At 36.4% G+C, this 19,991-nt stretch overlaps 1 protein-coding gene across 1 annotated transcript; it reads left to right on the forward strand.

Moving 5' to 3' along the window:
* The first annotated feature begins 376 nt into the window (after positions 1-376).
* On the forward strand, positions 377-18,381 carry wt1b (WT1 transcription factor b). The gene is made up of 9 exons (XM_088935236.1): positions 377-770; positions 5,281-5,403; positions 6,842-6,944; positions 9,678-9,758; positions 12,802-12,901; positions 14,219-14,369; positions 15,578-15,667; positions 16,594-16,677; positions 17,237-18,381. The coding sequence occupies exons 1-9, from the start codon at positions 377-379 to the stop codon at positions 17,356-17,358; spliced, it is 1,248 nt and encodes a 415-aa protein (XP_088791362.1). The 3' UTR covers positions 17,359-18,381.
* The last annotated feature ends 1,610 nt before the right edge of the window (positions 18,382-19,991 follow it).

The raw sequence follows: 19,991 nt of genomic DNA on the forward strand, positions 1-19,991 counted from the left end.
GCAGCCTCGAGCACACACCAGCCACTGCTCACCCATTTGGATCAGCAAGGATTTCAGCGCTCAAGAGCTCCTCCAACCTGTATGGACTATTAGATTAGTGGACAGCGGTTTTCTCATTTTTTTTGGGGGGGGGGGGTCTGAAGAGAAAGACCTGAATTGAGAGCGTTTCTGCACCGTAGAGTCATGAATCCCTGGAACAGCGACTTAACCCTTTGCTGAATCTTATACTACGGAGTGAGGAGGCTTTCCCGAGAAGTAAATATATTTGTACGTACAAATATATACTGTAGACTTCGCACCCTCACCTCCCTGCTTTCTTCGCTTCGTGAACCCAAGTGCGCAGCAGCAGAAATTAGCTCCCAGGTGGTGGGTGCAGATGGGTTCAGACGTTCGAGATCTCAATGCTTTGCTCCCGGCGGTGTCTTCCCTGCCAGCGGGGAATGGGAACTGTGCCTTGCCAGTCAGCAGTGCTCCTCAGTGGGGGCCGGTTCTGGACTTTCATACTGGGACGCCCTACAGCTCCCTCGCCCCTCATTCCTTCATCAAGCAGGAGCCCAACTGGAACTCCGCTGACCCACACGACGACCACTGTGGCCTCAGTGCCTTCACGGTTCACTTTTCTGGTCAGTTCACTGGGACAGGAGCCTGTAGGTACGGGGCTTTTGGAGCCCCAACACCCAGCCAGCCTCCTCCCAATCAAGCCCGGATGTTCACAAATGGACCTTACCTGCCCAATTGTATGGAGACCCAGCCAGCCGCCAGGAACCAGGGTAAGACATCTTGTGTCAGTCCTGCTGAGCATTGTGGAACCTGTCACTGCTTCTCAGTGGACATTCTGACAGATGCAATTTATGTATTAGTTTTCCCTCAAAACACTATTACGATATAAGATTGAGCACTATGTATTAATTTCATGAGACATTCAATTTTTGAATGAAGTCTGGAAACACTCACTGTCTTAAGTTAAGTAAAAGTTGAGCGCGTTCTTCGAGTACAGTTTTGTTTTCTTCCTTTATTTGACATTTTCATTCAGAAAAAATTTTTTTTTTCCTGGCACTCGCTTTTGATGAAAAACATCAAAGGCATTTTTTAATTGTTAAATTAAACCAAAAATGTTTTAATACCAATAGGGCTTCAGATTTAACATTCCAAGCATCCGATCTGAGGTTTAAACATGATCAAAATCGTCTACACATGTAGCATTTCCTTTTTCTGGTGACACGAAGAGAATATATATGTTATTGACATACCTTGCAGATTTACTTGGCTGTTTTAAAAATGATAAATAAATATGTGTTTGCACTATGGTGGCTTCAGTTCTGAAGGTTATATAGGAATCGTAATAATTCTAATAATAAAGGAGTATGCCGGAACCAGAAGTGCTTTTCTAGCCAGAAAATAATCTGAAGGAAACATGTTATGCACTTTCAAACATTACTTCATAGAGACATCAAATGTAGAATATAATACAATTACTTATTTTTTAATTATAGATCTTTTAAAAAGAATTCTAAATTCTGTTCTAAAGAACTGTCTAAAGACAGTTTAATATGATTTCTAACCTGATAAAAAGCATTTGTTTAAATGGAATGAATTTTTAAATATTTGCTTGCTGATGCTATAAAACAGAATGTCTGGTGTGTAACATTTATCTGAATTGCATAACTTGAAAATATGTGACACAGCACAATGAAACACAATGATACTTCATGTATTAGGAACTATTGTACTATTGAACTATTGTAGTTTAATCTTAGAAATAAAAGGTTACAGTAAAGTAACTTACGATACAGTTCTAGGTATTCCAACATACAAATGACCTAAAACATAATCATTTATTTTACATGAATTTTACAGGTGTTGTTGATAATGTAATAAAGGATTAAACATTTCTTGACTAATCTGGCAGTCTTTATAGTACCTTATATCCATGTGAACTCTGCAAAAAAGTATTAATTTCACTACTTTAGGAATATTATACACTGTAAGATACTTTATAATATTAGTACATCATTTTCAAACCATTCAACTATATGACAAAAAAAGTTATACTGAACTATGCTCAGATTTTATAATTAAAACATAAGTCTGTTGCTGTTCATTAAAAATAGAATTCTGAAAAACTACATTTGACACAAAAGTAAATTTCCTTAAAATTACAATATTTAAAAATACCTTTTTGGAGCAAATACTTGAAATGTAAAGTTTTGGTTAATAGATTACATTGGCGGTGTTAGCACTGTGGTAAGGTAAGAAAACACAAGAAACATTTTTAACTTTTCTGACATTTTCATATTTCAGCTTTTTTCCCATTTTGAACACGTTTATCATTATGTGTGAGCTATCATTTTTAAAAACAGCACTCTGGTTTGACTATTTTCTACATGTGATAAGTGTCAAAGTTTTTTCTCTCAAAGCTGTACAGTTTTGCATATCCTTAAATGCTGCATCTGTGCATAAATGATAATGAAAGGCTCAAAAAATATGTTTCTTTTCAGCTACCGTCAAGGTTGGATTTAGCATTAAAAACTCTTTCAGAGCGTGGGAACGATTTTACCTTGGCTTATAGACTGGTTTTGGCAGTGTTGGAAAATAAAACTGTCCAAACGTTGCCCATTTCTTTTTCATCTCCCACTCATCTGGGTTTTCCCAATAACTGGATTCTTTCTGAAGATCACAGTGTGCAGCAGATGGACAAATTTCAATTATTTTCAGCACATTTTAATCAAGCCCAACTTTGATAAGGTCCTAATTAAAGAGACCTTGCTATCAAAAGCTTTGCTCTGTGCTCCAGACTTCTTATCACATTCCTTAGGTTTGGACCAGGCAAACACCGGAAAACATGGCCAAAAATCATTCTGCTTGGTGCATTGTTTTGAAGGTCATGAAAAGTCTGTACCAAGCCAGTCAAAAAAGACTGTTGTGCAAATGAAAAAAAAAAATCAAAAGACAACTACTATTTCCTGAGTAACTGAGCTGGTAAGAGCAGGCGGGTCAGGCTATGAAAATTACAAGGGAAATGTTGAGATGATCCAGAAAGTCCTTAAAAAATTTACTCCTCCCAAATTTGGAAGCCACATTAAAAATATATCCTATTGTGACACATCCAAAGATTTAGATTATGGTAGGCATTGGCAGAAAAGTATAATTATCAGAATATGGAAATAATTCACAGTGTGAATGTATGTATATATGATGCTATCTTGGTCGTTTACTTTTGCAAAGCAAAGCCCAGAAGATGGGATTTAAAAAACACTGAGGTCTCTATGCCTACTGTATCCTTACAGTTCTATTCATAGCTTGTTTCCCAGGTTTCCCAGTACTGTAAACATGTATTTAATTGTCAAACAGCTGAAGTTACAAACATACTTACATATTGCACATTGGTTCATATGACAATATCTTCTTGATACAGCAATCGTACGTAATGCTATACTACATTTTTTCAAAAGCAGACAGTACCCTTTATATCTACATATTTCACATATGAATGTGTGTTCTTATTCAAATTTGTAAAGCATTTGATCAGCTCACTTTTGCTAAAAGCCCTTCTTACATGTAGACATTAAAATTTCTTCCTATGTTTCTATTGATCTGGCAGAGTTACCTCAAGTCCTAAAATGCTTGACATTTGATCTGCCTTGACGTTGCCTAAAATGCAACGAGAAGCCCTAAAATGCAATGATAGAGTGATGTTAGAGATTTATTGCAGTAAATGAAGATAAAATTCCAGTTTACTAAATAAAAAAGGACCTGAAACTTAATGATACACTGAAGAGCTAACAGAGAATTAAAAGAATTAAGGAAAACTAAGAGAATTTAAGGAAACTGTTAAGACACTAAGTAGAATAGTATGTTTTAGGGAAATTTATGATTCTTAAAAACTTCTTTTTACATTCGTATAGTAATTGCAGTGCTTTTGATTACCAACAGACATTAATATGAGAGCAAACATTCAATAATCTCTGGATTTTTTCATGGAATGAAAATATTGATTCTAAGAATATTATTGTGATTTGAGGGATAGTCGAGCCCTTAAAAAGAAAAAAAAGTCATTTGGTCTTTCATGTAATTGTAATATCAAGAAACTCAGAAATATAATACATGTGATTTACAGATCAATAAGAAATGCAAAATAACTTTTGGCCGGATAATTGGTTTTACAGAAACCTACTGAATTAGCTCATTTCCATTGATAAAGATCAAGGATTCATGAGTCAAGAACCCATATAAGAAAATATGACCTTTTAATTAGTTTTGTGCCTAAGCTGTTGTGAAAGTGGTCTGGTGTAATTAATGAAGCTGGTGTTGAAATGGCTGATTTACGATGCAGAGTCAGTGTGGGGTCAGGGGAAGACATGATTCACTACAGTTCGGTGGCACCTCTCCTCTTTTCCAAAACTTGTTTGTTTTCACCAAAGTAATTTTCACTCTCCAGTGGGAGGTGATGTTTGTGCTTGAACAGCAATGCAGACTCTTTGCATTTCAGTTATTAATAAAATCAGACGACCAGATGGAATCTGTAAAACGGCAGAATTGCATGTTTTACTTCAGAGTGAAACTCTTAGAGGCTACTTGACTTAAAAGGTGTGCCCAACATTTTTTTTTTATTTTCTAATAGCTTCTCTTTTTTAAAAACAAGTCGTTGAAAATATAAAAATGTAGAATTGAAGTAGATTTTTACAGCGCCAAAAAAAAATGGGATGTTTTTTAAAATGCGATTTTGGTCCTTTTTCATTTGTTTGATATAACCATATGTACTGAAAAGTAAAAAGAAGTAAAAAGTTCCATGTTTAACTAGAATGCTATTTGTATGTGAGTGCAAGTGTCTCTACTGTCTATACAGGCTGCTTTCATCAGATAGTAGGATTGACAATTGTTTAATATTTATGTGTGTTTGTATGTGAGAAAAAGAGATTTTTACAATGAAAACAGAAGTTTAGAAAGATATGATCTAGTTTGCTGTAGGCAATGATCAAAATAATTATGGAATAAACATTTCATAATTTATAATGTACTCAGATTTGTAAGAATGGCTTTTTACTGGTCTCTCCATTTACTGTACTGTACAATACATAGATTTTTGAGAAGTTTATTTTTATACCATTCATTTCAAGATAAATATACACCTAAAAAATCAATCCCAAGATGTACTTTTATTCAGTCTTGATGTGCAGAATGTGAATTCAGAAAAATTCTATTCTCGGCAAACTTGATCACTGAAACTGCACTGGCTGACGATAAGGATGTTTTTTAAATCACTCCACTGTCTCTTAACAGGTTACAGCACGGTGGCTTTTGATGGAGCTACTAATTACGGTCACACTCCTTCTCATCACACATCTCAGTTCTCCAACCACTCTTTTAAGCACGAAGACCCCATCAGTCAACAGACCAACATAGGTAACAGTCAAAATGTTCCGTCGATCTCTACGATAGCTTTGTAGTGCTCAGGCTGAGCTCAGAACAATTAGTTATATTATCCTGAGAACATTTAAAAATAACAATTATCTCTTTGCATCAGTCATGGAGTAAAAATCATATTTGCATGATTAGTTTAAAGGTATTCCAGGGTATGTTTATAGATTGCTTTGCGTTTCAGCATGTCAGTCTGTGTTTCTGCAATGCATCTGATTAATAGATTATATTTTACACTCTTGACTCTCTGGTAAAGAGAGGTTTTTCTCTTTCAGAATGGCATACTGATCCTTTTGTCAATCATGAGTGCATTGATTCCAATCAGAAATAGATTTTATTTTTTTTATATAGTTTCATCTCATAAACAGATGCATACCTGAGTTTGACTTGCTTAAAGTGGTCACACTTTTTCATGTTTCTCAGCCATAGTCAGTTATAGATTAAGGCTAACTTGGAATAAATAAGACTTTATAGATGCAGATGCGTAGCTACAGTATGGGTGTGTTTCAAGTGTCACAGTATGCCTTGCTGTAAATTCTAAAAACATAAAGCGCGTTCCTTCTTCTGGATCTATCGGTGTGGGGAAACCACCATTCACTTTAGGTTTTAGGAATGTTTAGAATCACCCAGGGACCAATTCACAGGAAAAGAAAAGCAAGGAACCTTCATTTGCACTTCGAATGAGAACCAAATGGATTATTTTACCACTTCAAAGAGAGCTCGATTGTTTTCATAGGTTGTTTCATAGTACATGGGATTTTGTTTGCTTTTAATAACTACTTTTCCTTTTGTTGTTTTTAAAACATTTTTTTTCTGAAATGTCAAAAGTAAAAGTCATAAACTTTGCAAGTTAAAGCATTTGAAAGACTATGTTAAAATGGCTCAGAAAAAAACACTCCAGTGTACGTAAATGTTAAAGTAATCCTCATTTTTGTTAGTACATATAATACGTTATCAGTTGTCTTTGTACTTACAAATATGCTATTCTAGAACCTATGCAGAGGCTATTTATGAATATTAAAATATGTAAAATACCATCACAGGTAATATATAATGTATAAATTCAGATAGAAACTATGAAAACATTATATGGTCATCATTTAAACCCTAAAAAGAAACATAATGAATGTTTTTTGCTTTGCTGTTGACCACTTATTCCTCACTTATTTATTTCCTGAAGGTATTGCTTCTTATTTTCTTGTTGCAATAGGAAAGGAATTTGTGATTTGTTACTTAGGAGGATGACATTTATAGGAGGTGCTCTTCAAATGAATGATTAAACTTTCATATTAATTAAACCTGCGGCCGCTTCCCCCAGAAGGTGGGTCCCGGGTGTGGGAGCAGTGCGAATAGTAGCTGGAGAAAGGGGGTACCTGAGGAGATTGTGGGGGTGAGGTGGCTAACTGGGGTGTTGTTTGTGTAGGAGAGCAGCAATACCCTGTCCCTCCTCCGGTGTACAGCTGCCACACGCCCACGGACAGCTGTGCAGGGAGCCAGGCTCTACTCCTCAGAAACCCGTACAACAGGTAACTTTTTTACAGCTATCAGTGACCCCACCGACTGCTGCTGCACCGACAGGCACACCTTTCAAATTTCCTTCGGACATGCCCAGCAAGTCTGTTCAACCAGGTTTGTTTGATGGGTTCTATATTTCAGAACCTCAATCAGACACAGCAACCAAAGTTGAAAACACTTTTTTTGCATTTGTAATATTTTTCCATAAGGTTTGCTCTGCTTGTGTCTCGATTCACACGGTGACACAGTCGTGACAACAGTGGTAAAAAGCAGCACTAATTTCTGGATGATGGATTGAACTTTCCTCAACTACTGTTCTGTATTTTTGTTTTCGGCATGCACCCATGCCGCTGAAAGTACTTGCTTTCAGGATGTATACAGCTTAGATTTTGGAAATTTATGGTAAATTCAGGGTGAAGTTTAATTTCAGGTCCCGTCTTATCTTCACCTTGCATTCAGTATTGTGGAAACTGTCAAAGAAAGAATGTCTCTCTGTGAGGTTTTTCTGATATCTCTCAGTTTGTGCTGCTAGGCGATCTGAAAACGCACATACAAAAACAAACTGCGTGAAATCGAACTCACCAGCTCATTACACGACCATGACACCAATGCTCATGAATTAATTTAAAGGTTTTGATGGAATTTCCAGCAACCCTGTTGCCATTGAATTCTGTGTGACGTCGAGGAAAGAGGGAGTGAGGTAAGTAGGAAGGAAGAGGGTTTATTTCAGACAGTCTATGTGCAGAATTACAAGTGTAAGACCTTCACTTTAGACTGCTCGCAAAATAAAAGCATTTATCAACTTTTACATAACAAAACGGATGAAGCGTTTGCTAACTCCTACACGTTCTGGGGCTGTGTCACTTCCCAAAATAAAAAAAAGGTTTCTTTTATATTACCTCAAAAATAACAAAACAGATTTTTTTTTTAAACTGGAGGGAAATCTTTAGTTTAAGTATAAAAATATGTGTATTTGTACTGGGTATTTTCTTAAGCGTCAATAAAAGTATAAACATACTTTCACAATGACAGTGAAAGTAATGGCCATTTCATTGTCTATGAATAAAAAAGTAATGGAATTGAACTATATAGGAATACTATTCTTAGTTACACAGTATCATATCCTGTAAGTGTTAACCCTGTACCTGAAGCTTGAATGGCATAAATTTAAAGAGGAAAAGGAATAATCCTCCACAATATAGCTATGTCTGCTCAAAGGTCAAGAGCTGTAAGCAGCACACAGCAGGCCAAAATAAACTCCAAATGATCTACGGCTGATTTCCTTTTGAATTCCTTATCCCGATGACTGTCTAGATGTCCTTAAAATGGAAAAGTCGTTACTCTATATAGTGCTTTAATAAGTGCTTTGTTATTTATATGTAAAGATGCCAAACTCGGTACTTAGAACACATTCTTTGAATGCCAACAACTTGTTGTTTTCAGCAAGAGAACATAAAGATTCCAAAATAACAAAATTCTATTGATAAGACTGCTTGAGTCATCCACCTTCTCCCATAGAAAAAAACATTTTTTTTTTCCCTCAAGTTCTGCTTCTCTCGTCTCGTAAACAACAGCTCGGTCCTCCTAGCTTCATTTTTTTAAGCCTGAAGTTTTTTTTGGGGGGGTGTCATGTTTTTAGTTTGACCTCCCCCCCCCCACCCCCCTCTCCTTTTCTGATCTCGCCTTACATTCGAACAGGTAAAAGTGACGAAGAGAGGTAACCAAACAAACAATGTGAATAAATGGATTGTTTGATGAAAAGGCAACAGAGAACAAAAACCAGCCGAGATCGTGGAGGAGGCCCCCCATTTATAAATGAAGTGTCAAAACGAGAAGAAAGTTGAGAAAATCTCCTGCCATAAAAAGTATAACGCTGGCACTTCTAATAAAAATCGGGCAACTGCAGGAATTAATTACTGCAGCATTACAGGAAGAATTTGTGGAATTGCTCAGCGCAGTGGCACCGACCAGCACGAACAGCTATTGCAGAAAACGGCAGGAGAGGGTAATAGTTTCTGAGCAGATATGCTGGATATTGCAGAGACATAATAGCACTGGAGACAATATAATGGATAATAGTGTCCATTACTTCTGACAAATGGGTATGTGCATATCTGAGGCATATTTGAAGGTATTAATCCTAAAACAAACACATTAAAACTCTGTTTCTTCACAGGATCATATTTGAATAAACTATTCTACTTTGTAACTGGTCTTTGAAAGTTTCTGTCAATGAAATACGGGCAACATTATTATTTTTTTCTGTAGTGTTTTGCGATACACTTGAAGTATCTGTGTCCAAGCCCAACAATTTCAATTCTTATGCTGTGTTAATTTTTATAGGTTGTGATAGCTTCACTGTAGGGAATATTTTTGTCAGATTACCTGACAGTCCTGTAGCTGGGTAAACACCACATGCCAAGTTAAGTAATGGTCCTGGTGTTAGAGTTTTAATAATAGATAGGTATTTCAGTTCGAAGACTGGTAGGATTAGAATAATTTATCATTTCCCAGCAAGATTTTTCTCTTTGTCTGGCACATTCATTACTTGTTACCCAGGATGTATCCCTTTCATAAGCTATTTTTCAGTCTTAACATGACTTTTGTCTGATTCTCCTGTGGTGCCAATTTATGCTCAAATTTTTGTTGACTTTTTTTTTTTTGCTGGTAACCCCCTCTGTCCTTTATTTTGAATTCTTCAAAGGAAATTTAGTTTGTTTTTATTATTTTTCCCCCCCTGGCAGTGATAATTTATACCAAATGACCTCACAGCTTGAATGCATGGCTTGGAACCCTGTGAGCACATTGGCACCAACAATTAAGAGGTAAGCAAAAAGCAAAATGTGAAAATTGTCATAAATTAGGATTATAAATTACTCAACTGTTGAAATCCAAGCCTTCTAATTCCAGTCCAATGACATAAGTTGTCTGCTTTAGAATGCATTAAATGACTATAGGCATTTTTTTCAACTTATTTACTTTGTAATTTTATTATATAAAAGAGATCAATCAAGGTTTTGAAAAATTTGATGTTTTGGCAAAATGGAAACTAAGGATGGCAGAAAAAGGTGACAAATGAGTATGTGGGCAATTTGAAAAGAACGAGACTCTGAAAATACAAACTAAAACAACAGTATCTGTCACCATTACAGCTAGTTGCCAGAAGAATGAAGCAATTGCAGCATATTACAACTGCTTATACTGCAATAGAGAATTTTAAAGCTCTATCCCAATGGATATACATATATGGAAAAATGGTCTTGGCTGCCAGTTTAATTAGGATACATATTAACTCTTCTGTTTAAACAGGCAGCCCAGACCATATTGTCAACCACATTGTAGGGCTGCTTGTAATCAATACAGAAAAACACCCCCTCTAACTGCAAAGTTACATGTTGAAGGTTACACCTTCTCTCTTAAATCATATGAAATTCAGTCGACCCACAGGAAGTTGTGCTTTTCTTAAAAAGGAGGAGCTGTCCATAAATATTCACATCCTTTGGTGCAGTCATCCTTCACTCAGTGACCCCTCCAAAAGAAACTTTGTTCGTTGCTTCTGTTAGTAATACTAGTTGTTCTGTGGTTTGTTACTAATCGGTCTTGTGTCACAAAACTGTTGGCATTATCTTACCCAATCCATCACGCGTTTCTTTGACCACAGGCATGGCAAAGCTATCAGTGCCTGTAATCTTGAATGTTTTCCATAGCTTTAAGATATGTGACACTGTGGACCTTGATTTCTTGTCTGGCTATCCGGACCTGATGAATGTAATTCTTTGGGGATTCTGCACTACATAACTGTTGACATCTCATGATAGGTTGTCTATATTCTTTTCAAGGGTTATCATCTGAAATGCCTCTCTTGTATTTCTACTCTGTTTGCATTAACATTTTCCTAGAGCACAGCTCCAGCTCTGTGAATTGGCTTCAGGCTTTGTACACTAAAAGAGTCAGTGTGTGCAATTAGACACTGTTTTGTCTGTCTTGAGGAATATATCCTGTGCAGCAGAGCGGCAGATCAGCCTTGACCGTGGTCCAAGATATAATAGCAAGGAAGAGGTCATCCCCAGGGAATTGTCAAACGGATCAGGACACAATGGAATGACTAAACACACGCTACACAGACTTGCATGTTATCAAACTGTCCAAACGGCTCTCAGCAGTTAGGTTTGCAAAGTATTTGACCTACTGACACCCAAAAGTATAGAAGAGAAATGGCAAAATGAGTAATCTGTAGTTAAATCAAGAAAATTTTGGGTTAGCCAAGCTGTTAACTCTGTGGAAAATCAGTCCTAGACATGGTCTCATCTCTGGGGATGAAAGCCAAAGAATTTATGTGTCTTCTCCAGATAATAAATGCTGCAGTTCCCAATATCTTAAGTTGCATTTGACATGAACCTGAGGTGTTTATCTCTGAAAGGAGTGAATGAAGGATCTGTGTGCACATTTTTTTTTCAATTTTGATTGCTGCTGTAAAGGAGGTTTCGCAGAGCAGCTGTATGTGAAGGTTAATGTTTGAAAAATATCAGTTTAAAAAACTTTGAATGCTCCAGTGCATATATATATCAATATATATTGATTTATAATAAGTACATATACAGTATAACAACAGTAATCCTTTTCTTCTGTAACCATAATGTTATTAATGAGGCCCTCAGAAGAAGTCTAGGAAAAAAGTTGGATGATGTGGGGAAAAATAGGAATTGTGGATTGGATGAGTGTGTAATCTAATTCTTGCCCTCTTTTACTAAGTATGTGTTAGAATCATTCCTCTTGCCATTGCTGGCTCTCTCTTAACTAGCACCATGTGAGTCATTCGCTGATGATAAGTAGATGCTCTATAAGCAACATGGTTACTGCCGTGTGTATGTGAAAGAGAAAAATAACACGCTTAGCAACTGTGTCAATCTGAGGTCAAATTGGAGGCCCTCTCTGTCATGTCATGGGTATAAATTTTGGTTTGATATGAAATTCCCATCTGTCTTTTTTGGAGCTCCATCTCTGATTGGTACAGAGAATTTATTGCTGCAGAGAACAAAGAGCAATTTCCACAAAGCTGAAGAACTGTTATAGAATAGAATCTGCAGAATTGTAGCAGTCAATGACTTGGGCTGCATCTGTAAGTGCAATTCATAGCTCTGGCAGAGTTCCTACAAAACGTGTCCGGATTTTAAGTACAGTAGATGCTGTGTGTGTGTTGTAGGGGGTGTGACATTTCCCTAGTGTAGCCCAATATGGTGAGGTCAAGTGTAAGAATGGAAAGATTATTATTTACATTGTGTGATATGTGCTACTCCTTCCCAATGCGTATTTCAACACAGCGTTTTACCACTGTTCTTTTTTGATTTCATGGGAGCTTGACCCCTACTGTTTTACAAGCAAATGTTCTTCCCCTGTCCTGTGACTGGCAAGGAAGAGTGCCCTCAGGTTGTATAACCTCGTTACATTTCAGGCCCTCCACATGTTGGTTCATGAGGTCCTTCTAACAAAAAAAAACACGTGAGCAAGATCAGCACAATACAGGGATACCTGTAGTTCTCCGCCCAGGTCACATCTACTTGAAATGGAGCAGAAGACCGCATTTGTGAGGTCAGGACACTGTAGCCATATGACAGACTACAACCGTTAAGAGCAACACAGGAGGTGAAAAGGGGGTTGTAAAAGGTAATATTTAATTAGTGTTGAAGATTCATGATGCATCTAAAAAAATGCCTCTTTCCAGAGGACGAAATGAAGAACAATCAGATATTAATTAACTGTGTGCGTGTGTGTTGTTGGGCTACTAGAGGGAAGTGGATTGCCTGAAACAATAAGCTGGTCACAAATAATAAATAAATAGTCGCTTATTTTTTACCTTTTTTTTTCCAGCCACACAACCGGCTATGAAAGTGATCATAACACACCCATGGTTTACAGCTGCAGCACCCAGTACAGAATCCACACACATGGAGTATTCAGAGGCATCCAGGTTAGTAGCGCTGCCAAGTGTTCAAGAGTTCAAGTAAAGGTTACAGACTTGCTTCCAAAGGCAATTCCATCTATTTTGTTAATACAAGAAGAAACAGCCAGAAGTTTGTTTTGTGTTGTGGTTCCAAGGTCAGGACAAAGAGTACACAGAACTCAAGTGCCAGTGGAAGTATATACATTTATTACAGTGCTTTGAGCATTCAATGCCTGTTTCCCATACTATTAGTATTTTTTAGGGTAAGGAAGAAATATGACTCAAAGTAAAAGTGATGCAATACGAATCATTAAATAACACTGCCAAAACAGTGGAGACATTTAAAAGGTATTTCAGTAAGAAAAAAGAAAAGAGGAATTGCTTTCAAGAGATCCATTAGCAATAAAGATAGGGTTTCCATTTTCTTGCCAGAATTAATAAATCAATAAGCCTTAATTAATGCCGTCAAGATTCTGAAAGCAGAGATTCTCCAGAAAGAGTGTCTGGAGATATTTTAAGTGAAAATATTCACTTTAGCCTTTGATTTCCTCTGTGCTTTGTTCAAGAGCGAACCAGGCAGAAACAAAAAAGTGCATTTTAAAATATTTAAAACCTATAAACAGCATACTGAATAAAGTATTATTTATTTGTCTGTAGAGGGATTTTGTTTAATCTAAAAATTTTTGGGACCTACCCTTACTTTGCTGGTAAGATTCTCATTGGGATCCCCAGATAGACTGTGCTAGAAAGCCGTAAAACTTTTTTATCATTTACCTATCAATAACTTCTACGAGCAATAATTACACTGCTAAAGCATAAAAAACCCATTATGTAAAGCTGGTACTAATTAGAAGCAGATGGTGCTCAGTACAGGCTGAAATAAAAGAGCTGTGCCTTTAAAAGCCCTGAGAAGATTAGGCTTTGAGATATGGTCTGCCTAACGCGCATGAGTAACTGTTAACATTTAAATGAGAAGTCGCTGATATCCAGAAATTTAAGTGAGGTGTCATTCATTTCAAGTTAGTAGATAATTCTACATTGCTACTTCCGTAAAATAAATGGATTTCTCAGAGTCCTATCAACAAGTGATCAGAAAACAATGAAAAGTAATAACATGAGCAGGAGGTACTCAGATTAGTTCATCTTAACCTTTGGATATGCTGGAAAGTTAAAAAGAATATTATTATTTAATATATTCGATTAACAATATATACATACCAGCTAGAGCAATGCAGATCTTAAATGGCTGCTTTTTAGCAATTGTATGATTGTGATAGACTAAATATTGTTTACATAAAAATGAAAACTTATTTTCCTGGTCACAAATCCCAAATCTTCCTGCAGGATGTGAGAAGAGTGCCTGGTATTACTCCTGCCATCGTGAGGCCATCGTCAGAGACCAACGAGAAGCGGCCATTCATGTGTGCGTACCCTGGCTGCAACAAGAGATACTTCAAGCTCTCACACCTGCAGATGCACAGCAGGAAGCACACAGGTAACCGTGTGACAGCGAGTGTGTCCCTCTCCAGTGAACAGACACCCTCCCTTTGGCTCAGCCCCACTGAACACAGAGTATGCTGGAATCCAGGTTATAAATAAATAAAAAAATTAAGGTGGTTACTTACACTGGTAAACTCATCAACGATGATGCACATGAAGAGTGGTCAGACAGTGGATCATGTTCCTCTGATGGATTTCGTAGTATTGCTGTGTCATGTCTCTGACTCACATTTCCATTATTCCCCATTGAATGATGATTACCGGCAACGTCCTTGGATATTTAATTCTTATTCATATTCTTTGTTAGCACATTTATTTCTCTGGCACAGCTGCAATTATAGATTGATATTTTCTTTCTTTCTTTTTTTTCTGTTCTTTGTGCTCTTTAAGTCTATCCTTTATTTAATTTAGTAAAATCATTTAGGAATAGTTGACTGAAAAAGGAATTCAAGCTTTCTCAATTAGAAAATATTAATTTAACAATGTTGTGTTCATGTTATCAGAAAATCTATCTTAAAATTCAAGTAATCAATAATAATATATTACAGATATTATAATCATATATTAGAGAATGAAATGGTCCTTTAGCCACATACAGTATGACTCAAATAGTTTGAACTCTGAAGGGACAGAAATTGGTAGTTTGGATACATGTGCTCATTATTGGAATCCTCTGACATATCTCAATCCATGTTGTGGTTTCCAAACTATTTCACTACCCCCTCAAAGGTCCCAGATGGAACAGATGTATGAGTATTGGGAAGAATATCTTCATTTTACCAGTAAAATGAGAAAAAAAAGTAAAATGATCTAATTTACTGTATGCTGGTGGCATTCTCGGAAGATCATGAGGAAACATTTGAGAAATCACTGAATACAGATTGACAGATGAAATAATTGCTGTGTCTAACACATTAACTTCGCTATGTTTTCTTTAGATTCTTAAGAAAACAATTTTAATGTGAAAACATGTAGATTGATAATATAAGGAGACTTGATACTCCCTGGTTAGACCATTTCTACAAATACCGTAGTTTACAGTGATTAAAGAAACACAGAGCTGCTGAGTTGGTAATTCTCCAATATCAAGATGAACACTCATAGAGGTATTTTAAATGATACAGTAAAAGACAACAGTGTGTGTCTGAGCAGGATTCTGTCTCCCTGCTGTAAGTTAACAGCTGAACTGCTGTTTCTTTTCAGGCGAAAAGCCCTACCAGTGCGACTTCACAGACTGTGGGAGGAGGTTCTCTCGCTCCGACCAGTTGAAGAGGCACCAGAGGCGACACACAGGTAAGGATGCTTGATCACACAGTGTCTCCGTCAGCTTTGGAAAAAGCATCACTTTACAGCTTGCTGTGGCCTTACCTCTGGTCTTTACTGAAGGTTATACTCAGCACTAAAAAACCTGTTTGACACCAAAACAATTAACGTTTAGGCAATCTTCAGAGAAAACATCAGTCTGGACCATAGCTGTATGGAAGCAAGATCAAGCCTACATCTCCAATTAATGTAACACACAGAGCCAGCATTTGCTCCTGGTACAAACATTTTTGTGGCTTTTAGTAGATTCATTTCCAACTGGAAATGATCTAAAATCACAAACTGATTAATCTCAGAATTGCTGAATAATTGTATGTCTTTTACAGAAATTAAAATTGTTAGGCTATTTATATGGTAGGAGGTACAGCTGTTCTAATAACCCAGTATCGTAATTAGGTCACTGGAGCACTTTATCTACCCCCTGCTAGCATGGAAAAGTGTTCAATACACTAATAAGAGATGTCATTGAAAAATAAGCAACATTCAAGAACAATATTAATGATACTTTACAAATTAGTGAATGTCCTTGTTTCAGTCAGTTTTAGTTTCAAATGTTGGACTGGATTGATCCAAAGACTTTAAAAAGTCCTCACTATAGATCTTATCGTTGTACCATACTTAACCCTAATAAAAAATACTGAAACATAAATTGAGTTACATAAATAAACAACATTATTGAAAACAGAAGACATTTACAATCAAAAATAAGGACTGAGCATGCAGTGAAATCTTCTATTGGTTCTGATTGTATGCTGTGGGCCTTCAGGGCACCCAGCAGTCATGCTGAAGGTTGAAGAAGTGGTTAAGTGCAATTCTTCAGACCTCTGGGAAACCTGAATGGCTTGTCTGGCGAACCATATATTCCTGTCTTTACTCCCCCCTGTTTGTTCACATAGGAGTAAAACCTTTCCAGTGCGAAACCTGTCAGAGAAAGTTTTCACGGTCTGACCACCTTAAGACTCACACCAGGACTCATACAGGTAAAACAAGTGCGTAAACTTTTTTTTTCCACATTTATTTATTCTAATAAGTACATTTATTAGATTTATTCTAATGATAGAATAAATTATTCTATTATTCTAGTATTCTTATTTTATTCTATAAATAATAGAAAAAAATAAGAATAGTATGAATTCTAATAATATACATTTATGTACGCTGGTTTGAGGGCAGATGCTATATGAATTATACACATGAATGTGTAATAATTCACATTGCTAATATCAGTGTATGTAGTACAACTAGAATTTATGTCAAAGAAAGTCTTCATCATGTGCAAATCAGGGCCCTTAATGAATCTAAACTGATAAGCAGCACCATATTCTGCGGTGTGAACCAAGCTGCATTTTAGCATTTACATTGAGGCGTGAATTGTGATCCAATTGAATAACAGCATTATATATAATATAAAAGTCTGCAGCTTTTCATGGCTGGTAATATAATTTAATTCCAAGTCCAGACTGTAAATCACTTAAAACTCCAGCCGAAAGTGACACCTTCAGGCTCTACGTTTAAACACCTGTTTTTGTGTCTCGACAGGTGAGAAGCCCTTCAACTGTCGATGGCCGAACTGTCAGAAAAAATTTGCCAGGTCCGACGAGTTGGTCCGGCATCACAACATGCACCAGCGGAACTTGACCAAACTTCAGCTGGCGCTCTGAAGATCGCGACAGGCCGGAGAACTGCACAGGACAGCTGGGATGAAAATGGAAACATGGCTTTCAAACAGCGCTACATTGTCAGACCCTGTGAAGGATTTTAAGGCAGAGTAGCTCGGCAGATATTCCTTCCACGTACAGGAAGGCCTGGGCTTCATGTACACAGACATTTAATTAGATTCTACACTACTTCCTGATCAACCAATGGAAATGCATTCCGTTCTTGTACGAGCATTGTCAGAAACACAAAAGGGAATATTCTGTTGTTGTAGTTGTTGAAATGTGATCCAGTATATCTGATCTTTATCTATTGTAATCGAGCTAAAACTAAGTTATTGAAAATGTTCAAATAAAATATTGCTTTTGGCTTAATTATTACATTAAGGGGAAGTATGTGAATTTGAAACCCATGAAACTAATTAAGGGACACCTTTCTGGAAATTCTGTTTATTATGCAGAACTGTTCACGAGTGTGACTTCTCCAGTGGTCACGATGGATGACTCAATTCATAAAAAACTTTTTTTGCAGCACATATTATTGATGTAGTTGAGATTACAAAGGTTGTATTATATGAGATTTTGATGAAGTTAATCTGTAGCATTTGGAATTTGTAAAATATATAAAAATGGTCACACTGGCTATGTGGCTAATTAGCTGTGATGTTGTAAAAAGACAGAAGTGCTGGTCCACAGTTTCCATTTAACAAACTTTCAATGGAATAAGTGTAACTTAAATCTTTCAAGTTTCAAAAAGAACTGTAAAAAACCTTTGATAGCTTCAGGAATGATATTTTGTTTTCTTTTCTGTTTTTTATTATGTATTTACATCTTTTGTTTGGAATTATTGTGTATATATCTGATATTAACATATTGCTCTCATAAAAAGATGTTTATTAACTAAAGACTGTATGATAAGTAGATGTATCACAGTTTGAGTCGTTCCCTACCTAAATGTATTGGTAACACTAAAAATGTATCTTGCGTTTGTTATTTTTTCACCAGGCTTTGAATTAAAGAACACTTAAAGTGAACTGTTAGCTCCAGCAGCTGTGTTGGCTCAATCACGGTATCAAGTTTCTACAGCCCTTTCTAATAGGAACTGGACAAAGCTCTCAAAAGCCAGTGACCAGTGCTTAACCTGACCAGGTCCTGACCACAGTTAATTCACCTGACATTAATCACAGAAGAGCTAGAGAAAGGTTCATTCAGGTTAGCTTTCTAAATAAAACTGGATAATTGCATTATTTGCAACTATTTTATCTCTCTCTATATATCCTTCTGGAATTCTTGAGCAGCATACAAAACTGTAAACCAAAGAATTGAACATTTGCTCTCCGTCATCCAGACAAGTTCACAAGAAAATAAAAATACCTGTTTTCTTCTGCAAAATATTAAGTGCCTTAAAGAAAAGGGTTTTACACCAGACAAAAACAATTTTATTTACATCTGATGCATTGTGTCTAGTAATATGCAACCCTACTATATAATATATACATTTTTAAATACGTTATATATTTATATAAAATATGTATAAATATATATTTAGATATAAGTATATAATATGGACATTTTTAAATCTGGTAAGTCCTTTCTTCAGTGTTATGATCATAAAATATACAGTTTGTATAATTAAGGGAAACTATTTACACATAAAAACTTATTTTTGTGGCACTGAGCTTTTTGGCATCATTTTATTATGATGAATTTTTCAGATTTAAGAATGTTCAAATCCAGAAGGGCAACTGTTTTAATTAAGTTTTAATTAAAATAAAGTGATTGGCTTTGGAGTCTCAAAAATGAGCAGCATCCAATTACCCCTTGTATTGTAGAAATAGCTGTGATATTTTGTTTTGCCTTTAAAAAAATGCCAATCGTTAAACTGCTTAATCTATGACAAATAGAAATGGAATTCTGAGACTTGTTCTTTTAACACTCCCAACTCTAAACATTAGTACTGTGTGAATGTGGTTACCTTTCCACCCAATTGCTCATGCGAAAAAGCCCGCTATATCTCGGAATGACAGCAGTTAATCTCTGTCCAAGATTTCAGTTACAGAGCGCTGCTTCCATACCTTTGAAGTGGGGGTACTGTTTTTTGTTTGGCTTTAACTAGAGACTCACACACTAACCTATATGTGCAAGATGCATATGTACAGTAGATATATACTCAGAACTCTTTTCAATTGATTCTGCATAGAGTAATCCAAACCTTTACAGTAAATAAATGGTGAAAACCTTCTTCAGTGGTCTTTCTGCCGTGTCTTGCAGGAAGAGACACAGATACAAACACACTTATCAGTGCTGTGGTGTGCTACACAAATTCATTAGGACAATACATGATATGGTGCTGAAACAGAAGGTTAGTTTTCTCTGGCCACCTTCTGCTTCTGAACTTTGCAACTGATAAAAAAAAGAGCCTGGAGACTTCATTTATTTCTCTCGGCCATCTGCATCCAGTCAGGAGTCCTTGGTATTTGAAAAAGCTATTCATCAGAATCAGGATGATACAACTTTCCCCTCAAGAGGGAAAAAAGGAGACAAAAGCGAAGATGGTTAATAAACTTCATTCAGGGCCAAAGGCCAGCCCTGGTCTAAACAATTCACTGGTAAAGTAAAATACAGAAGCATTGAAGTTC

The sequence above is a fragment of the Atractosteus spatula genome, chromosome 16 (assembly GCF_055471065.1).
Source record: "Atractosteus spatula isolate fAtrSpa1 chromosome 16, fAtrSpa1.hap1, whole genome shotgun sequence".
NCBI classification, from domain to species: domain Eukaryota; kingdom Metazoa; phylum Chordata; class Actinopteri; order Semionotiformes; family Lepisosteidae; genus Atractosteus; species Atractosteus spatula.

Excerpts from the sequence above, each read along its gene's own strand:
- wt1b (XM_088935236.1), top strand. The coding sequence starts at position 377 with ATGGGTTCAGACGTTCGAGATCTCAATGCTTTGCTCCCGGCGGTGTCT. Across the intron at positions 771-5,280 it reads GCCAGCCGCCAGGAACCAGG|GTTACAGCACGGTGGCTTTT; the intron begins GTAAGACATCTT and ends GTCTCTTAACAG. Across the intron at positions 12,902-14,218 it reads GAGTATTCAGAGGCATCCAG|GATGTGAGAAGAGTGCCTGG; the intron begins GTTAGTAGCGCT and ends ATCTTCCTGCAG.